The sequence below is a fragment of the Sinocyclocheilus grahami genome, unplaced genomic scaffold (genome assembly GCF_001515645.1).
Source record: "Sinocyclocheilus grahami isolate Dianchi unplaced genomic scaffold, SAMN03320097.WGS_v1.1 scaffold13.1, whole genome shotgun sequence".
Classification (NCBI taxonomy): Eukaryota; Metazoa; Chordata; class Actinopteri; order Cypriniformes; family Cyprinidae; genus Sinocyclocheilus; species Sinocyclocheilus grahami.
This window is the reverse complement of record NW_015505192.1, coordinates 3,002,533-3,023,819: the sequence shown is the minus strand read 5'-3', so window position 1 is coordinate 3,023,819 and position 21,287 is coordinate 3,002,533. Positions and strand designations below refer to the sequence as shown.

At 35.4% G+C, this 21,287-nt stretch overlaps 1 protein-coding gene across 5 annotated transcripts in view; it reads left to right on the top strand.

Annotated features, from left to right (window-relative positions):
- Window positions 1–5,175: 5,175 nt before the first annotated feature.
- Window positions 5,176–21,287, top strand: part of LOC107599187 (Nance-Horan syndrome protein-like) — a 107,586-nt gene continuing 91,474 nt past the window's right edge. For all 5 annotated transcript variants that reach the window (XM_016290741.1, XM_016290717.1, XM_016290733.1 and 2 more), the window contains exon 1: window positions 5,176–5,752. In XM_016290741.1, coding sequence (XP_016146227.1) covers window positions 5,320–5,752 — 433 coding nt within the window. In that variant the 5' untranslated portion in view covers window positions 5,176–5,319. The remainder of the gene's footprint in view (window positions 5,753–21,287) is intronic.

Here is a 21,287-nt window from a genome sequence, read left to right as displayed (position 1 = left end):
GAGAAAGGAAAAATTGTAATCGCATCATATGACCCCTTTAAATGTAAAAGCGTGAGTAAATGCATATGTACCTGTAAATGTTGGGATCGGATGCTGATGAGCGGGTAATCATGTGACTGTTGAGTCTGACCTCAGTGCCTGATAGCGGCATCATTGTTCTGTCCGTCACGTGCCGCAGCAGATCGGCTGTGGACAACAGGACAATAGAGAGTGACATGCTTATACAACCATATGACATAAACCTGGGCCTCACGTCCACAGACAGTCTGAAAGAGTCCACAGTGTATTTAATTATATCACACTTAATTTATGAATGTCATTGCATTCGATAAGAGACTGTCAAAATAAGGGCATGCATTTTACAAAAGAGACCTCACAGGCACATTTTTCATGCAAAACAATTCAGAAAAACAAGTTGGAAATGCTCAAATAGATCTATAGAAATAGACTCCATGGAACCCCATTCAAAGTCCCTCCAGAACTAGGAACATTAATTATAATACTCCAGTAAAGTTCATTTCATTACCATTAGTTAATGCATTAAGTATCATGAACTAATAATGAGCATTTACAGCATTTATAAACAAAGGTTTATCTTAATTTGAAAATATAGGCCTACTATTGTTCATTGTTAATTCAATGTTAAGTGATATATTAGTATTTTAATAATAAAATGTTATTGTTTTATTTATTAATTTAGGGTAATGTTAATTTATAAATGTACTTTTAATATATGAAATATATATTTAATTTAAATAAAAAGTTGTGTTAGTTATATTTAATATATTATTTATATATTAAATAAAAAGTTATTATGTATATCCTTAATAAAATAAATCACAATTTTATATTATGTAATAATATGTCCTAAGATTACATAATATGAATTATTAATATAGGATAATGCTCATATATAAGAAATAAAATATTGTATTATTATTTGTTATTATTTTTATAAATATACTTCAATTCATTCACAGTTTTAATTCAGTATTTATTTGTTTAACGTAAGGGCATTTATTTAAAAAACAGCGCAGGCACACTTTTCAGAAAATAACTGAAATGCTAAAACAATAGATCTAGTGTTAAAAAAACTGAAAATGAGAAAAACGAGAAAAGACCCTACAGTACTTCAGTGCAGTTGCTTTGATATTCTGTTTTTAAAATGCAATTAGATGTTGACAAGTGTGAATCCAGTGTCTAAATGCATTGTAGGGTCATTAAGGTGAACTTCAGCTGCCTTTTTTCTAGATTACACATTCATATTTAATATCTAACCATGCAGAGGCCCATCACCCATAGCAAACAAACACAGCAATACAGACAGATGTAGGTCACGTGAGTGTTTGGCTTCATTCTGTCAGATTACAAATCCATAAACAGCCTTAAATGAGTTCAGATCCAGTTCAGCTCTGTTTGTCTTTCTAGATCTGTCTCTGTATTTTCTCTCTCTGCTTTTGTCATTCATTATTGATGCTCTTTTTTCTGTGAACAATGTAAAACAGCCTTTTGAATGAGTTTTTTTCACGGCGAGAACGCGGGGTGTCTCAAGCAGTTGGAGTCACAGATGAGATGGCCGTTTTAGCAGAGAGACATATTTAGACAAACACACACATTAACAGACGGATATAGAAACACACTCACTCGTGGCAGCTGTGCTGGTTTCACAAAGACACAAGCAGTGTGGAGGTCAGAGGTCAAGCGACTGAGACTCCCACTCTCTCCATGTACCCAAAATAACCTGCGCTCAGTCGTCCTGGATCTCTCTCACATGGAACAGCTCAAGTTGACTCACACAGGTGTTCAGTCACAGGTGTAGCTCAGCAGTTCACGGCACAATACTTCTGCCATCCTTTTTTCTTCCTTTAAAATAAAGGTCATTTGCTTAAATATTTTTATTAAGGACATCCACTGATTTTAGGTTTTATTTAAGTTATTTAAGACAACATTTGAAGCCCATCCAGAACTCGGAGAATTAATGGTAAGACTTTACAATAAAGTTCAAATCATTAACGTTAGTTAATACATTAGATATAATTGAAAACCATTTTTTACAACATTTATTAATCTAGGTCATGTTAATTTAAAAATATTAAATACACTGCTGTTCATTGTTAATTCATGGATGTATTATTCATTTATTTGTTTTTATTTATTCCTCTATTGTTAATTATTAGTATATATTTTTTTTATTTTGGATAGTTTTAATTTATTAATAATTCACAGTTCTGCTGGTTTGTTTGTTTATTCTTATTTTTATACGAATATATATATATGTGTGTGTTTTAATAATAAAATAATGTATTATGTTTTATTTATTAATTTACAATTATATATGAATATATATTATAATTATATTACACAGTTCAATTTAGTGTGTGTGTGTGCATATTTATTAATTTAATTCACAGTTTTGTTAATCATATATTTTATTATTATTTATATTTTAATAATAAAATGTTTGTTTTATTATTAGTTATCTTAATCTAGATTTATGTTTATTTCTACATATATTTATATTTTATTCATTTTTTTTATTTGATGAAATCTACTGTTTTATATGGATTAATATAATATTTTTATACATTGTCATAATTGCATTACACTGTGCTGTGTTGACTTAATTTACAATAATGTTCATTTATAAATATACTGTTGTTCATTGCTAATTTACAGTTCTATTATTTGTGTTAGTCGTGTATTTTTATTTTAATAATAAAATGTTTTATTATTAGTTATTTATTTAGAGTTATGTTCATTTATAAATATATTTTATTAAGATTTTTTTTATTTTGGTAAGTTACGATTTTTCTTTGAACTGGCTGTAACTGGACCTAGATTAAATAGTGGAAGCATGTAGAATGAACTTCACTGTGCAAGCCTCTGCACTGTATTTGAATTAAGTTAGATTATTTTATTAAAATATTCATTTTGGAAGCGTGTTGTCCCCGGCCCCTGATTGAGAACCACTTACCCAGATCCATCCCGATCAAACATAAAAGTATCTTCTCTATCTGAATGTGAAGTTGTGACCATAACAGAAGTCTGTGATGGATGTGCAGCGTCTGAAGAAACAGACAGACAGTGATTCACTGAGCACACCCAACGGCTCCTGAACTGCGCACAGCGAAGGATGTAATAATACAAATGAATTGATAAAATACATCACTCTGATTTGATAGATTGTCAGCCAGTACGCCGAGGCTCTGCACTGCCCTTCATTCATTCAGCGTGTGAGTGTGTTTTTGCTTTGCAGCGATGGCAGTTGTGTGTGAGACTCCAGTGTGAGCGGCGCAGTAGGAAGGGACGAGAGCTCTTCAGTTCTTATCAGGCTTTAGTGAAATTCCTCACTCAGCAAATGTGAATGAGACTCTCAGTGACGCGTCCCCACAGGAATCTCTCTCTCTCACACACACACACACACACACACACACACTAACCTGCATGGACTGAAGTGTGGAAACACATCACTGATTTGCACAATCTGCAAAGAACAACATTTGTCCACTAAAAGGTCAGTTATTGTTTGCGTAACAGGTTTAAGGGTTATTAAACAAGCTAATTTACCACAAGCATCAAAATGCATTCTACACTATTCTGTTCTATTCTACAGGGAAAGTCGTCAAATGTGAAGTTGTCACGGGGGCTTCTAAAGTCTAGGTATGTCAAGTCGGGGCAGGTTGTCACATGTTATATGTTGTAATGTTATACAATTAATTACAGTTTCTATGAACCAAAATAATGGTTTGATATTTTGTATTACCTTTTGTGTTTTTGCTTTTACAAATTTCTGTGGATTATAGTTTTGTTTATTGGTTCATTTGTTATTCATATTTGTTTAAATTGTGCTAAAATGTCATATAATATAGGCCAGACTTTAAATCAATAGGGGGCCCAGCAATTATGGTTTGATCTAGTTTGCAAAATGAAAATATGCATTAAAGAAAAATACAATATTAAGTTTAGAATTTCAACCAAAACTTTTTTTAAACATTATTGTCCCTTCCATATTAAAATGTATTAAGTACAATTAAAATGTAATACATGTATATAACTCTGTAATGCTGTACGTGTATTGTACTAAAAAAAATTCATTAAATGGAATTCAGCTGAAATAAATGTAAATATTAATATAAGATGAAGTGCTTACACATGAAAAAACTTAAAATTAGAAATGTTGCCTTTGAAACAAAATAATAATAATTTAATGAGAATAAAGTCATAGCATTGGGAGATTAAAGTCTTAATATTTTCAGAATAAAGTCCAAACAACCAGAACAAAGTAATTGCAATACCAGAAAAGTTAATAATTTAAGACTTTATTCTCAAAATATTATAACTCTAGTTTCACAATGCTTCGACTTCATTCTCATAATCTGTATTATTTTGTATATGGCATTAAAGCTTGTAAAAATGGCTCAAACTAAAACTGGGGAAAAAAGAAAGTTAAATAGAAATAAAATCTAAATAAAATTACAAAAGCATAAAAAATTACTACAACTAAAACTAAATTTGAAAAATTGAAATATAAAAATAAAAGCTATTTCATTTATTATAATGAATAAATACTATAATATAAATATACTAACACTTCTCATCAATACTGTTAATTTTAATAATAATAATAAGCATTGATTTTTTTTAAATGCTCTGTTTCTTTATCCAGCAAGGGATTTAAAAAAAAAAGTGTTTCATGTTGAAGACCTCTTATTTAAGATATTTACCATAAACTGACTTTGAAAAACATCTCTCTGTCTCGTGAATGGACAGCGATTGTTGCTTGTAAAAATGGCTCAAACTAAAACTGGGGAAAAAAGAAAGTTAAATAGAAATAAAATCTAAATAAAATTACAAAAGCATAAAAAATTACTACAACTAAAACTAAATTTGAAAAATTGAAATATAAAAATAAAAGCTATTTCATTTATTATAATGAATAAATACTATAATATAAATATACTAACACTTCTCATCAATACTGTTAATTTTAATAATAATAATAAGCATTGATTTTTTTTAAATGCTCTGTTTCTTTATCCAGCAAGGGATTAAAAAAAAAAAAAAGTGTTTCATGTTGAAGACCTCTTATTTAAGATATTTACCATAAACTGACTTTGAAAAACATCTCTCTGCCTCGTGAATGGACAGCGATTGTTCCGGATCCAAATGTCGCCGCACTCCACTCCAGGTTTTCGCTCCGTCTTTCCTTAAAAGCATTCGGAGTTTAAAGCGCAGAAAAACACGCCAGTGAGTGGAAGCGGGATCAGAGCGGCAGAGGCGGATCTCAGTGCGGTTCAGCGTGTGTGTGTGTGTGTGTGTATGTGTGTGTGTGTGTCCGGTCGAACGGAGGATGGAGGGCGAGGCGCGAGAGACCCTGGACTGACGGAGGAGGAGGGGGTCTTGCTTTTTACATGGAACCTGTTTGCGTTTTCCTCCAAAGGTGGATTTCATACTGAAACACTACATGACAAAATGCCATTTGCCAAGCGGATCGTGGAGCCCCAGTGGCTGTGCAGACGCGCGGACGCGGATGAGGAGGGTCTCCTGCTCCAGGACCTGTGCGCCTTCAGTAATGTGGCTCTGTCCCGGACCCTGCGCCAGCTGTCGGATCTGGCCAAACACGCCTGCTCGCTCTTCCACGAGCTGGAGCACGAGCTGCTCGCCACGAACCGGCGCGTCTGTGCGCTCCGGGAGAAGATGAGCAGGATCCAGGAGACCACCGGCGCGCTCGACCCCAAACAGGAGGCAGTGCGTGAGTACCTACCCCGCTCCAGGAGTGTATTTTGTATCCAAAAAAAGTGATGAAGAGTTCGTTTTCTCAAGGTTTAGTCCTGCGTAATGGTGATCGATTGCACTTGCGATCTTTGGGTCACCAGTCCAGATGTTGTACCACTCGGATACATCACACAGACAGCCCTTAAAGAGTTATGCAATGCAAGTAATTGTTTACTTTTGCGCGCTCTTGTCTCCTCTCCAGCGCGCACGACTGATGGTCTAGTGGTTTAAAGATCTGGACTTGAGACCGAAAACTTGTAGGTTCGCCCCAATATGAAGTGATTCATGGACTCATGGTCAAAACTCTCTAAACATTCAGGTTACTCTATGGGGAGCATGTGGTTATATGGTTTCTAGGTAGACCATCTTGATCAAGCTGGTTTTTAGATCCAAGACCAGCTAGAAACCAGCAAACATGTTCCAAAACGCAGCTACTGTAGGGCTGTGAGTCACTGTGGAGATTGTGGTGAAAGTAGTTGGTTTATGTAGTGAAGGACAGCAGAAGGGGGGGGGGGGGGGGGGGGGGTGCTCTCCACACCAGATGCCATTGGGAAAACATGATTCTTGTTACTGAGAACATCATTTCCGTGTTGCGTAAGAACAGATTCTGTCACTTATGCACATGTGAAAGTGAAACCAGTCTGATGTCTGTGATCCTTGATGAATCGAGTCAGAGCGTGTGTTTCTGTTGGAAGCTGTGCTTAGTTTGTGTGGTATGATGAGATTAGTAAAGTTAGATTAGTAAGGTATTGTGTATTTGCTGATTTCAAATGGACATGCACGAGTGAAAGAGAAAGTGTTTGAGAGTGTTTTAAAGTCTCTGGCCTTTTAGATTTATTATTATTATTATTATTATTATTATTATTAATCATGATAGTGTTTTAATAATATTTAATTATAATAGTAATTATTATGTTTTATATTTTGTATAATTTAATTTATATTTAATTGTCTTATTTATTTTAAATATATAAAACATTTAATAATATTACAACTACTAATAATAATAATTATGCACATTTAAATAATTAAATCAAATATAAAATATTTAAAAATATTAAATGATAAAATTGTAATGAAATAATACAAAATATAAAACAATAAAATTAGATACTACTTATAATAATTATAATAATTTTCTTATTATTTTTTTTTTTGTTTTGTATTATTTTATTGTTTCATATTCATTTTAAATGTTTTATATAATAATAATATCAAGTTTATTTAATGTGTTGTTTTATATTTTGCATTATTCAATTTATATTTTGCTTAATTATTTTATTTAATTGTTTTATAATAACAACAGCAGCAGCAACAACAAAAACAACAATAATAATAGTAAATATTTTGTAAAATATGAAAACAATAATAAACAAATTATATAACTAAAATAATACAAAATATAAAACTTAAAATTAAAATGGATATTATTATTGTTGTTGTTGTTATTGTGGTCAAAACATCTGGCGTTGTAGAAAAGTCCATAATGTTCTCTTTAAGAGACACCTGGACTTGGCATGGATGATCCTAAAGATTTTGATAAATACACATGACCACCATAGTGGACAGGATTGAAAGAAATATTTCAGAAGAGCTGAAAGATTCTATCAAATTATTATGGTTGTTATTGTTATTTTATTATTTATTTATTTATTGTTCAAGGTTAATGTAAAATTGCGGAAATGTAAACTGTGAGTAGTTCATCAAAGAATGAATGTTTGTTATAGCAGAACACCCTCTACGGTGCTGTCAGGATGTTCTGTCTCCTCCTGCTGTCTGAATCTCCTGATCTTCAGGGTCATTTTGGGGGAATGTGGTGTTTATGGAATAACACCCAACCTGGCGTGTCCTTCCAGCCCTCCTTCCTTCCCCGTCCCGTCTTTCTTTAGCCACTTATAGTTTATTTTGCTCTGGGGGGTCTCATTCAAACACTTTCCTGATGATGTTCGTTTCTGTGTGTGACCCACTCAGGGAAGTCTGGCCCAACTGAGACTCTGAGAGGATCCTGAGCAAAGTTCACAACACATCAGCTTGTGCAATCCAGCTCCCTTTAGACAATCCATAAGGCTGAAATCTCTGCTCCAGCAGTCTGCTTCAATAACTGTTTTCAGCCTCTCATTCCTGTTTAACCTGTCATTTGGAGGTCAAAGGTCACTAATGCACTTCATCCAGCACTAGTCGCTGGTCATTATGGGTCAGACAGATGGATTTCGTCATTAATCAAATAGATTGGGATCTTTTGTTTGTGTCAGTCTGCTTAAACATGACATCGTAATTATGGTTATTCTTCAAACCAACCCCATAAAGGTTTATTTTTCATTTTAAGAGAGTCTTGGACGTAAACTGTCATTTTTGCCAGCAGTTACAACAGACTTGAGCGGAGAGGAGACCGAATCATGCAAACGTTTTAGTTACAAAGTCATTTTAACGAGAGAAAAAAAAAATCCAGACACATTTGTCATGCATTATCAATCAAAAATGTGCAAAATATGCGATTATCAAATTGAAGTGAGTAGTATTCAGTAGGTGCACGATCAATCAAAATAAAACCAAAATCACAATATGGTTTGGTGTGATTATCAAATCATATTCAAATTTAGTTAAATAAATATATGGCTACGTGTTTCAGAGTAAAGCGTGGCACTGAAGAGAAACTTTAAGGACTGCAGTTTTTAATCAAAATAAAAGTTGGATGGTTTGGTTTAACTTTTGAAAATTAAAAATAAATAAAGAAGCCATAAATATTAGTATTGTAATTTTAAAGTTGAAAATAAAATTATTATTATTGTTATTATTAAATACTTTTTTTATTTTACCGTGAAATATTACAATAGTATTCTTATTTTGTTTTATTTAGTAATTTTTATATTATTATTATAATTATTATTTAGCCATATTGATTACATACTAATTGCCAAATTGTGCAGCCCTACAAATCTGCATTTTTTTTTAAATAGCAATAGCAATAGCAATCACAATTTTTATTTTTAATTCTATTAGATTTTTTTGCCCCAAATTGTGCAGTCTTAGTATTATTATGTGGAATGTTATGTAGAATAAAACCTATGTTTAGACTCCTGACAAAGTACTATTTTTAACTTTTTATGTGGAAAAATGTACTTGGTGCACCTTTATGTGTATTTTTACATTGCTTTTATCATTGCTCATACTCAAGGATAGAGCTCTGTTTAAATCCTAAGTATTCAACGTCAGTGTGTAACTTGAGCCTGTAAGCAGCCGCCCAGAGCGCCCTAAAAAACACTAAACCACTCTGAACACCTTAGCAACCACTTAGCAACGTCCTGTGATCCATCCAAACAGTCTAGCATTGTGGCACAGGTTTTATGTTGGCAATCTCAGCTCATATTTTCTTCAGAAAATGTAAAACTGGTTTCTGAGCTAACAGCTGGTATTGTGAGGATGATGGTGGTTTCTCATATCAGAGGAACTTTTGAAGTCTGTGTTATTGTTGTGGTAATGATATATTGAATAGATTTGTGTACACCCTTTCCCAGCACCATAATTACCCTCCATCAGCCCTTTCACAGCGATTGTCTCTTGTGCGCTTTAACAACAGAGCAGCTAATATGAATCTGAATCAGTGCAAATGTGAGAGTGTGAATGTGGGGGGTGGGGGGCTTTGGAAGGGCCTGTGGTACCATTGAGAATCAGCACGGCCACATTAGGACCTGTTTACGTTGCTTCTGCTGCACATGGCATGCGTGTGTGTGTGTGTTCGTCTCTGTTATATCAGGCATGATGCTGACACAATTAGGTCAAACACTGTAAACAGTGTTTTGCACATGCTCTCTAAGCCTCATCCCTGTTCAACACACTCTCTCTCATATACGTAAACATGTTCTCATGTTTTCCTCATATGTGACCCTGGAGCACAAAACCAGTCTTAAGTCGCTGGGGTATATCTGTAGCAATAGCCAAAAATAGATTGTATGGGTCAGACTTATTGATTTTTCTTTTATGCCATAAAAGAATATTAAGTAAAGATCATGTTCCATGAAGATATTTTGTAAATTTCCTACTGTAAATATATCAAAACATAATTTTTGATTAGTAATATGCATTACTAAGAACTTCATTTGGACAACTTTAAAGGCGATTTTCTCAGTATTTAGATTTTTTTTTTGCTCCCTCAGATTCCAGATTTTCAAATAGTTGTATCTCGACCAAATATTGTCCTATCCTAACAAACCATACATCAATGGAAAGTTTGTTTATTCAGCTTTCAGATGATGTATAAATCTCAATTTCCTTATGACTGGTTTTGTGGTTCAGGGTCACATATATTGTCTAAATGCTAATAATTGTCCAGTATTTTAAAAATTTCAAAGTGGTTAACATGAAACAGCATTTACAATGCATTTAACTTCTCTAATGAGAGTTATTTTTGATGGAAATATTCAAAAAAGGATAGGGGTGGATTTCTTGAGAACTGAATCATGTTAAGAATTTTATTATTATTATTATTTTCTGTCATGTGAGAGGTGGAGAACGTTTGACAAACATATAACACACAAACAAACAATATTTGTATATTTTATTCTAAAACACACACACACACCGCACACACGCACACACACAAACAATATTTTATATTTTATTCTAACACACACACTCACACAAACAAACAAACAAACAATATTTTTATATTTTATTCTAAAACACACACACACACACACAAACAAACAATATTTTTATATTTTATTTTAAAACAAACACACACACACACACACACACATATACATATATAAAGTATATGTATATATATTGAAGTGTCTATAATGTGTTTATAAAGTAAACAAATTATTTGTATGTATAGACACATGTATGTGGTATTGTGTATGATTTGTCTGCATTTTATTTGAACAAAAAATTGTCTACAATTAAAAAAAATAATAATATATAACATATATTACTTTATTTTAATAGACATTTCTTAGAGCAAAATTCACAGATAAATCAGAGAGACATTTAGTTAAGAATGAAAATCGTAGGTTTATGGTCAGAGGAAAACCATCTGTCTGAATTAGTTTTCTTTTTAGCTCCTAAAGCCACAGAGCAAGTGAAACACATTTATTTTGGAGGAATGGCTGTAAAATGTTTGAAGTGTGTGTGTGTGGGAGAGAGAGAGAGAGAGTTTGTTAGCGTAATAGAAAGACGCATGACTGTGAGCCAGTGAAGTGTGTCTGGCTCTTTCAGATTAGCATTTCCGTGGTAACGAGACAAAAACTCTGAATGCGGCGGCTCATCCATGACTGTTCCCTTCTCAGTTCACTAAAACCTCCTCAGGACAGCTAAAACTCCTAATCATTTTGATTTCAAGGATGGCTGTTAATAGGGTGCATGTCTTTAACCTTCATGTCCTGTTTGGGGTCTGACAGAGGACCTTGCTGAGAGCCTAGCAGCACTTCGTACTCTGTTTATGGTATATTTGATAAAATTATCACTTATGTTATAATATAAAATAAAATTCTAATGATTTTTTAATGTTATAGTAGTTGAAGTACATTCGTTTCTTTCTTTCTTTCTTTAAATAATAATAATAAACAACGTATTTATTATTATTATTATTATTATTATTGCAATGCCTTGATGACATCAGCTGAAAAGAAACATAATTTGAGATGTGAAAATGTTTGACAGATTATAACAAACATTATTTTTTAGATGTTTAATTTTTTATGGTTTTATTTTATTGTGACAAACTTTTTATTTTTAAGTAAGTAACTTTTAAGTAAGTAAATGTGGTTGGTTTTGATGTTATGCTGACTTCATTGTGAGAGAAGAACTTTCCATTATTATTATTATTATTATTATGTAATTTATTGCAATTAAATATGAATAATGATTAAACATATCATTAAACAGTAGTAGTGGTAGTATTTAAGTATATTTTTTTCATATACAGCTTAGGAATCTTTAGGACTTAAAACAGAATGGTGGTTTAATTTGATAGTGTACATATATCAATAATTCAGCAAGCACATCTTCTCTTTCATGCATACACATGCTTTAAGATGAGTTGATCAGAGCAAGTGCTGGAAGTAATGGGTTACCCTCATAGCTAGAGATAAGAGAACATATAAAGAGAGGAGGAAAGTGAGAAGACATTCTGCTTTAAAAATAGTATACAGTATGCAGATACAGTATTTAGGAAGAAGCATGCTAGTGTTCCATGCTTCCCAATATATCCCATGTCTGCCGCTACAGCTAAGATGTAGAGAAGAGGCCTGGTCTTTGGCTGCAGTCTGGGAACACACGTGGTTGGCCGTGAGCCATGTTCCAGTCCTGCCTGTCATGTTTTTCTATTTCTTTCCAGTGGAGTTTAATGGCTTGTGAAGTCTACGAAGTTCTCAGGAAAACCTGTTCTAGGAAAAGAGTATCTTACACTACCACACAGTCTCTATAGTTGCTCCTTGAGGAAACTGGCTCCGGCTCGAGCGGCTGCACTGTGGACATTGATCGTTTTCTAGGTGTGTTGATGGTAGACTGCAGGGTTGGCAGTGAGACTGCATTTCTGGACATTGAGCTCTAGACCGCTTTCGCAGTTTGTGTTGAAGAGATTCATACTGAGAGGAACAGTGAACGTCAACCAAATGCCATGGGTGGAGGAGTGTGCAGGTGGATGCTTCTTTGTTGAATGCTTTGATATCGAGATGTACAGGGTGTGTCCGAAATATGAGAGCGGATTATTTTTAAGATGGGTGTGAGCTTTCTATCTATCTATCTATCTATCTATCTATCTATCTATATCTGTCTGTCTATCTCTCTCTCTGTCTGTCTCTCTGTCTCTCTGTCTCTCTGTCTCTCTGTCTCTCTGTCTCTCTGTCTCTCTGTCTCTCTGTCTCTCTGTCTCTCTGTCTCTCTGTCTCTCTGTCTCTCTGTCTCTCTCTCTCTCTCTCTGTCTGTCTGTCTGTCTGTCTATCTATATCTGTCTGTCTATCTCTCTCTCTGTTTGTCTGTCTCTCTCTCTCTGTCTGTCTGTCTCTCTGTCTGTCTTTCTCTCTCTCTGTCTGTCTGTCTGTCTGTCTCTCTGTCTGTCTATCTCTCTCTCTGTCTGTCTGTCTCTCTGTCTGTCTGTCTCTCTCTCTGTCTGTCTGTCTGTCTGTCTGTCTGTCTGTCTGTCTCTCTGTCTCTCTGTCTCTCTCTCTCTCTCTCTGTCTGTCTGTCTCTCTGTCTGTCTGTCTGTCTGTCTCTCTGTCTGTCTGTCTGTCTGTCTATCTGTCTGTCTTTCTCTCTCTCTGTCTGTCTTTATATACTGTATAGATAGATATACTTGATAGACAGATCTATTATCTATCTGTCTGTTTCTGTCTATATATCATCTGTTCATCTATCTATCTGTCTGTCTGTTTATTTGTCTATTCATCTGTCTATAGATCCATCCATCTGTCTATTATTCTAGACAGACTGTGAGCTATTTATCATCTGTCTATATGTTTGTATGTACTGTATCTGTCTATCCATCTATTCACCTGTCCGTCTTTCAATCCATCTGTCTGTCTATCCATCTATCTGTCTTTCTGTTTCTGTCTTTATGTACTCTATGTGCATCTATCCATCTGTCTGTCTATTTGTCTATCATCTGTCTGTCTATCCGTCTATCTAAATAGATATCAGATATAGATAGATCGATTTATCACCTGTCAATCTGTCTTTCTGTCTGTATGTACTGTATATCAGTCTGTCTATCCATTTATTCATCTATCCATCTATCTATTCATCTGTCTGTCCGTCTGTCTGTCTATTTGTCTGTCTATCTCAAAGACAGATATCTAGATAGATAGATAGACAGATCTACTAATTATCTGTCTGTGTTTTTTCTTATATGTATATGTTCGTCTATCCATTGTCTGTCTATTCATTTATCCATCTGCCTGTCTAATATCTATCTATCTCTATCTAGACAGACGGCTCTATCATGTCTAACTTTCTGTCTATATGTACTGTATATCTATCTGTTTGTCTGTCCATCTCTCTCTGTCTATTCTTCTGTCCATCTTTTCATCTGTTTATCTATCTATTTGTCTGTCTGGACGTCAGTCTCCATCTCCTTTCGTTAATCTTGTGAAGCGTCTCGAACCCATTCCCTTGTCTTCTCCTCATCGTTTGATGTCATCTACCCACTTTACCTGTCAATACATGTCAAAAAGGTGTTTTAATTGGAAATTAGATATATATAAATAAAACCTAGAAATCTATTCCCTACAGGAGTCACCTTTCAGCTCTCTGGCACTGTCTTAGACACGGCGAGCAAATCCCTGCTGTGCTCCAGTGTGTTTTCACCTCAGTTTTGTTGAATTATATATGACGGCGTGAGGCTGAAGCACGTGGTGGTTTAATGCATGTAGGGTGTGACTGGAGACTCCACATACATTATGCATCGCGTGCTTCCTTACGCGCCTCCAGAGATTCCCCGATCTCACACGCACCCATTGAACTGTTTTTTGAGGGGGCTGAATCATCTGACGGGGGAAGGATGATAACAAACACCTTGTTCTTCCTTCGTTTGCATCATTCTGTTTTCCTCTTTGTCTCATCCAGCTGTTATTGGTCCTCGACTCTTTTCGGGAGGTGGAGGGTGGGAGGCTCGCTGTGTTGAACACGTTCGCTGTGTTGTCACGCGTCTCCGGGCTAACAAGCTAAACAAGGAACGCAGCGAGCACATTTGTTATGCAACATTTAGAGTAGGCCAGCGGGCTGCAGGCAACTTTTTCTCTCTCTCTCTCTCTCTACCGCAAAGTCTGCATAGTAACAGCCCAGAGGTGAAACTTGTCTAACCTTCTCATTTCGGGAGGTGGAGGGTGGGAGGCTCGCTGTGTTGAACACGTTCGCTGTGTTGTCACGCGTCTCCGGGCTAACAAGCTAAACAAGGAACGCAGCGAGCACATTTGTTATGCAACATTTAGAGTAGGCCAGCGGGCTGCAGGCAACTTTCTCTCTCTCTCTCTCTCTCTCTCTACCGCAAAGTCTGCATAGTAACAGCCCAGAGGTGAAACTTGTCTAACCTTCTCAATGAGGACTAAGACTGCAGCTGCACATTCGTGTTTCTCTTCCCCATCCACAGTATCTTTCTTCTGCACCTCATCTTCTACGAACTTTAATCCTCATAAAACATGCAAAAGGAAGTTAAAATGGTCAATATTTACTTACAAACCCGTATGACTTTCTTTACTCTGTGGTACACAATCTGTGAATTTCTGAAGAATATTCTGGCAGCTCTTGTCAGGAGGATTTAAGCTGTCAACTTTCACGATTGAATGCTATTAAAAGTAGTCTGTATCACTGTATCACTATATTCCAAATCTTTTGAAACCATTCAATAGCTTTGTATGACAAACAGACCCAAATTTAAGTTAATATTCAATAAAAAATTCATGAAAATTCATTCATTTGGATTTTTGTAATGAATCATTTATGTTCACAATAATGGATTTTTTTTTTATTTCTTGCAAAACACTAATGTTTAATGTAACTCTTTTTTTGTACATTTGCTTGTACACATTTGTTCATTTTGAGTCAGATTGTTGTGGGTGTGTTTGAATGTAGTTTCTTAGAAAGCAAATGGAAAAGTTGGCAGATTTGGGTTGGATTTGGTCTTAAAAATGTATCAGTACTGGTCAGATCAGGGTGGGTTAGGTCACAGGGTCTTGTTTATGGGCTAATTAATGTGCATAAATATTTTTGCATGGTGTCAAGGGTGTTTCTGTTGAGGTTGTTAAGACCCCACTGAGCATTTGATGGATAATCCCTTTTTAAAAGAGTCAGGACAATGAATTGGGATTTCCAAAGGCACAATGAATTTTCATTTGGTAAGTGCAGCAGGAGTCTCATGTTTTGGTCACATGACAGAGTGTCACTTTGGCAATGTCCTTGTGATTCCCCATTCCCATAGAAGTCCATTTGTAGTGTTCTTCTAGCATAAAGCTCTACTAAAACAGTCCTGCTAACTACAGTTTGACTTTATCAGCTGCAGCTGCAGCTCATCCAGAACGCTGCTGCCAGAATTCTGACTAGAACCAGAAAATCTGAGCATATTACACCAGTCCTCAGGTCCTTACACTGGCTTCCAGTTATATTTAGGATTGATTTTAAAGTACTTTTACTCGTTTATAAATCACTCAATGGCCTAGGACCTAAATATATAGCAGATATGCTCACTGAATATAAACCTAACAGACCACTCAGATCATTAGGATCGAGTCAGTTAGAAATACCAAGGGTTCACACAAAACAAGGGGAATGTGCTTTTAGTTATTATGCCACCCGCAGTTGGAATCAGCTTCCAGAAGAGATCAGATGTGCTAAAACATTAGTCACATTTAAATGCAGACTCAAAACTCATCTGTTTAGCTGTGCATTTATTGAATGAGCACTGTGCGATGTCCGAACTGATTGCACTATATTATATGTATAATCGTTTTCTTAAATTCATTTTAAACCTCTTAAATCAATTTTTTTTTTTTTTTTTTTTTAAAAATTTTCAAAGTTTTTAAATTCCTTGTTTTATTGTTGTGATTATTGTTTTTATTTTATTTTATGTAAAGCACTTTGAATTACCATTGTGTATGAAATGTGCTATACAAATAAACTTGCCTTGCCTTTATCCAGAAGGTACAATGTTATCAAGCCTCTTACTGGGAAATATCTGGATGGATGACTGTGAGCTGATAAAATATGGTTGTTAATTATAGCTGGATATCACTGAATATAAACCTAACAGACCACTCAGATCATTAGGATCGAGTCAGTTAGAAATACCGAGGGTTCACACAAAACAAGGGGAATGTGCTTTTAGTTATTATGCCACCCGCAGTTGGAATCAGCTTCCAGAAGAGATCAGATGTGCTAAAACATTAGTCACATTTAAATGCAGACTCAAAACTCATCTGTTTAGCTGTGCATTTATTGAATGAGCACTGTGCGATGTCCGAACTGATTGCACTATATTATATGTATAATCGTTTTCTTAAATTCATTTTAAACCTCTTAAATCAATTTTTTTTTTTTTTTTAATAATTTTCAAAGTTTTTAAATTCCTTGTTTTATTGTTGTGATTATTGTTTTTATTTTATTTTATGTAAAGCACTTTGAATTACCATTGTGTATGAAATGTGCTATACAAATAAACTTGCCTTGCCTTGCCTTGCCTTTATCCAGAAGGTACAATGTTATCAAGCCTCTTACTGGGAAATATCAACTCAGAACTCTAATGCACATTCTCTCGGTGTCTCTTTATCTTTCTGTTAAAAGCCTCATGCAGGTCTGGATGACTGTGAGCTGATAAAATATGGTTGTTAATTATAGCTGGATATCAAAGACCCGTCTCTTTTATGAGTATGAGTATGTGTCTGCAGACAGGCCTGATGCACCGCTGCTGGTTTTTCCATGCACTTCTCTCAGGTTTCAGGTCAAACCATTGAGTTTAGGGCCCCAGGGCCACATGAGACACCTCCAATGTTCAGCTAAATGCAGGTGTCAAAAAGACACTTCATGTGTGCTTCAGAAAGACAGGTGGAAATGTGTTTGAAAATGATTAGTACGTCTTGTTTTTCCTTAGTTGTTTTAATTGCACTGAAATTAAGTGGTGAAATAATCCTGGTTGTATTATTTCTTGGTAAGAGATGAATCATAGACTGGCGGTTATTGGCTTTGTCTTACACACACGCACTACGGGTGAACCCAAAGCCATAGGCGCTCTCCGGTAGGATGGTTTTGGTATTTTAAGGGAAGCGTCTGTCTGTTTGATGTGGTTTCAGTGGGTTGTTCAGTCATATCAAGCATTTAAATCCAGCTGACTTACAGGAAAACACTTTTTACACCTCAGGGAGGCTGAGTCCATTTCCAAACCAAGAGTGATGAGAGGTATGACGGGGAAAGAGGTCGAAGGTTAAAGGGAGGATTTGGGAGTGTTTACACTTTGAGAGTTTTTCGAGCTTGAACAAACTTTTTGTGTGTGGTATCTTAGAAATACTTAGGGTTTGTTCTTTAGAAATATTTTAGTAGGGTTTGGCATTTTTGGACATGTTTCAGATATTTGACACTATTTGATGTATTTGATGCTGTATTTGTAATTGCTTAAAACATTATTTTAAAAGTTGTTATTTTTTCAGAGGAAACAGTTTGAAATGATCAGTGTTGTCAAGTAGATTCAAAATGTTCAATGCAAAAAATAAATCAATTAATTAAATACAGTCAAATCAATCTATTTTTAAAAATGATGTGGGCTTGTTTTCCAAAATGACTTTCATTAAATGTTTCAATATTACATTTATTTTATATTTTATTTTATTTTATTGTTTTTGTTATATTCAGCATTGTTTTGCTTATCAGATATACCGATTTAGACAATTGTGTAATGCTTTTTTACTCTTAATCATAAATTTGGTCCAATTATTTTCAAGCTCATTTATTTAATTATATGGTCATATTAAAATGAAATACATATGAATACTATTAGGATATTCACAGTGTTTCTTCATTTTATTTCACCAGTAAAATCATTGTGTGTGTATATATATATATATATAATAAAACTTTTGTGAAAGGAAAATCTGTATCGTATATATGTAGTGAGTATACAATATATACAATACAGATTGTGGTGGAGTGTGAAAGGGAGTGAGAGCTTTTGAAAGATGAGACGAGACTTTGGAAAAGGCCATGACCTTTCAGGCTAGTCCATGATTTGTTTAGAGTTGATGTTTGTTTATGTGTAGACATATGTCTGTGTAAAGTAGATGTGTTTTCCCATTGGACAGTCACAAATGAGATCTCTTTATTTCTACTCTTCTGAAATCTCTTGAATATCTAATTTCTTTCCCTCGACAGAAATGAGGTTAAATGGAGAGTCCTGTAGTGTTTCAGAAAAGACTGGCAAATTTACTTAATTTACTTTTCCCATGAAATCCCATGACAAAAGCTCTCATCTAGAGTTTGTTTTTTGTACATGTATATTTGTCACATAAGTAATCAGGTTGCCCTCAACCATGATCTGTGTTAATACATTATACGCACACACCCACCCACACACACACACACACACACACACACACACCTACCTCCAGACAGGCAGATCTCCATCCTGATCCCTATAATTGCACATCTCCATAAGTAATAAACACTGAATCCTCCCTCCTGTGCATGAAAGCTCTTTCTTACAGTGAACATGCGGATGTACACCCTCTTCCTGTGCGATCTGACACTGCAAGGCGGAAACTCAACACCTTTTTGTTGTTGTAAGGGTGTGTTTCTTAATGCAATGGAGGTCACCCAGGTGCTCGTGTAACCCTTGCCTTTCTCTCCTCATACACACATACAGACTGCTGGTGCTGAAATGTCTTAAATGGACAATTCACCAAAAAAATGAAAGTTCTGTCATCGTTTACTCACCCTCATGTTATTCCAAACCCGTATGACTTTCTGAAATGCAAAAGCAGATGTTTTAAAGGATGTTCCAGGTATTCTTTTCCGTACAGACAAAGTAATTATTGACCAGGGCTGTCTGGGTCCAAAAATGACAAAAAAGCACTGCAAAATAGTCCATATAACTTGTCGTTTGTCACTAATATTCCAAGTCATATGAAGCCATATGATATCTTTGTGTGAGGAAAATAAAGTTTGAAGTAGTTGCATGTTACTGTGCAGTTATGTGGTTGCTTGAAAGTTTTTGAGTGTTTGTTAGCATATCATTGTACAGTTATGCAGTTACTGAGGTGTTCTGGATGTCTGTTAGCATTTCGCTGTAAAGCCAAGGTGTTTTAAAGTGGTCGTTAGTGTGTTGCTGTATGGTTAAGCAGTTCTTATAGTGGTTTAAGTAGTTATTAGCATGTTGCTGTATATTTATGCTGTTGTTAGGGAGTTAATAAGGTGTTGTGAGCAGTCGGTAGCATCTTTCTATATGATTAAGTGGTTCCTAGAATGTTTTAAGGAGTTGTTAGCATGTTGCTGTACAGTTATGCGGTTCTCATGTCACTTTACAGTTAAGCAGCTGCTAAGGTGTTCTGAGCAGTCATTAGCAGCTTGTTGAATGGTTAACGTTTCCTTTTTTGAATGTGCATGTCACTGTACAGTTTTCTAAGTGGTCGTTATCATCTAGCCGTATCGTTAAGCAATTCCTAGGGTGTTTTAAGTAGTTGTTAGCATGCTGCTGTACAGTTCTACAGAGTTTTGAGTGTCTGTTGATGAGTTGCATGCTAAAGTTAATACACAGAGGTTTATTTTAATCACTTACACTAAGTATGACAATCTATAATAGCAAGAGACAGTCATCTCTGTAAGTTTTTGTGTGATGTTAGGTAACGTGATCCATGAGTGTTGCGATCATTCCTCAGTATTTGTGTGCATTTTTGAGATCACACGCAAGTGTGAAATATTTGATGATTAGAAGTGACACTCTAACAAGCTCTTGAATGCCTTTCATTGCTGTCAGGTATTTTTGTCGCTCTGTCTTTTCCCTTTGTGTTGTTTCAATATGTGTTTTTATGATGATGACAGCTCATCTCCTGGCAGTTGAGCTCTCTGGGCTTGTGTTACCGTAGAAAGCTGATGCTTGGACTGACTTCATGCTGTTGTTCAGGGCTTGATTTTGATGGAGCCTCTGTGTAATTTTCCCTCTGAAAAATGACTGTTATGACTTTGGCCTACATACTCCATCCGTGACATCAAAGACATTCCTCCGGCTTACTGTGCTGTTAGATCTGGCCGCCCAACACACACTCTCACACACACACACACACACACACACACACAATCTTCTCTGTGATTAGATTGATGAAAATGAGGGGTGCGTCCTCAGACGTGTCATTATGAACACTGCTGCTCATAACTCAGACCGGGTCATCTGTCTCTCTGAGACCTCCAGCAAACCTCTAATTACTCTACATGTGTTTAATGTCTTCACAGCAGGACCCTCTCCTCTCCCCTCAATACAGTTCAGTGGTATTTAAGACTTTAAAAGGGGCCATGCCCTACACCAGGGATGCGTAGTTCTGTTTCTGGAGATCTACCTGGAGAGTTCAGTTCCAGCTCTGCTCTAACACACCTGTCTGTAATTATCAAGCATCACTGAAGATCTTAATGAGCTGGTTCAGTTGTTTTGGAACAGGGTTGGAGCTTAATTTTGCAGGAAGGTAGATCTCCAGATACAGTACTGGGCACAGACAATAATATTAAGTCCACTTAAAATGTTAATCAAGGGTTCTTATCTCATCTCGCCTCATCTTATGTCTCATCGCATTTCATTTTTCTCATCTCATCTAATTTTATCTAACCGCATTTCACTTTATCTCATTGCAGTGCATCTGTCTTCTCTTCTCTTCTCTTCTCTTCTCGTCTTATCTCTCCTCTCAGTTTGCCTCATCTTCTCCTCTCCCTCTTCTTTCCACATCTCATTTCCTCTCAATTCCTCTTGCCTCATTTCATCTCTTCTCTCATCTAATTCCATCTTGTTTCATTTTCTTGCATCTTGTCTTCTCGTTAAAGTTACATTCCTA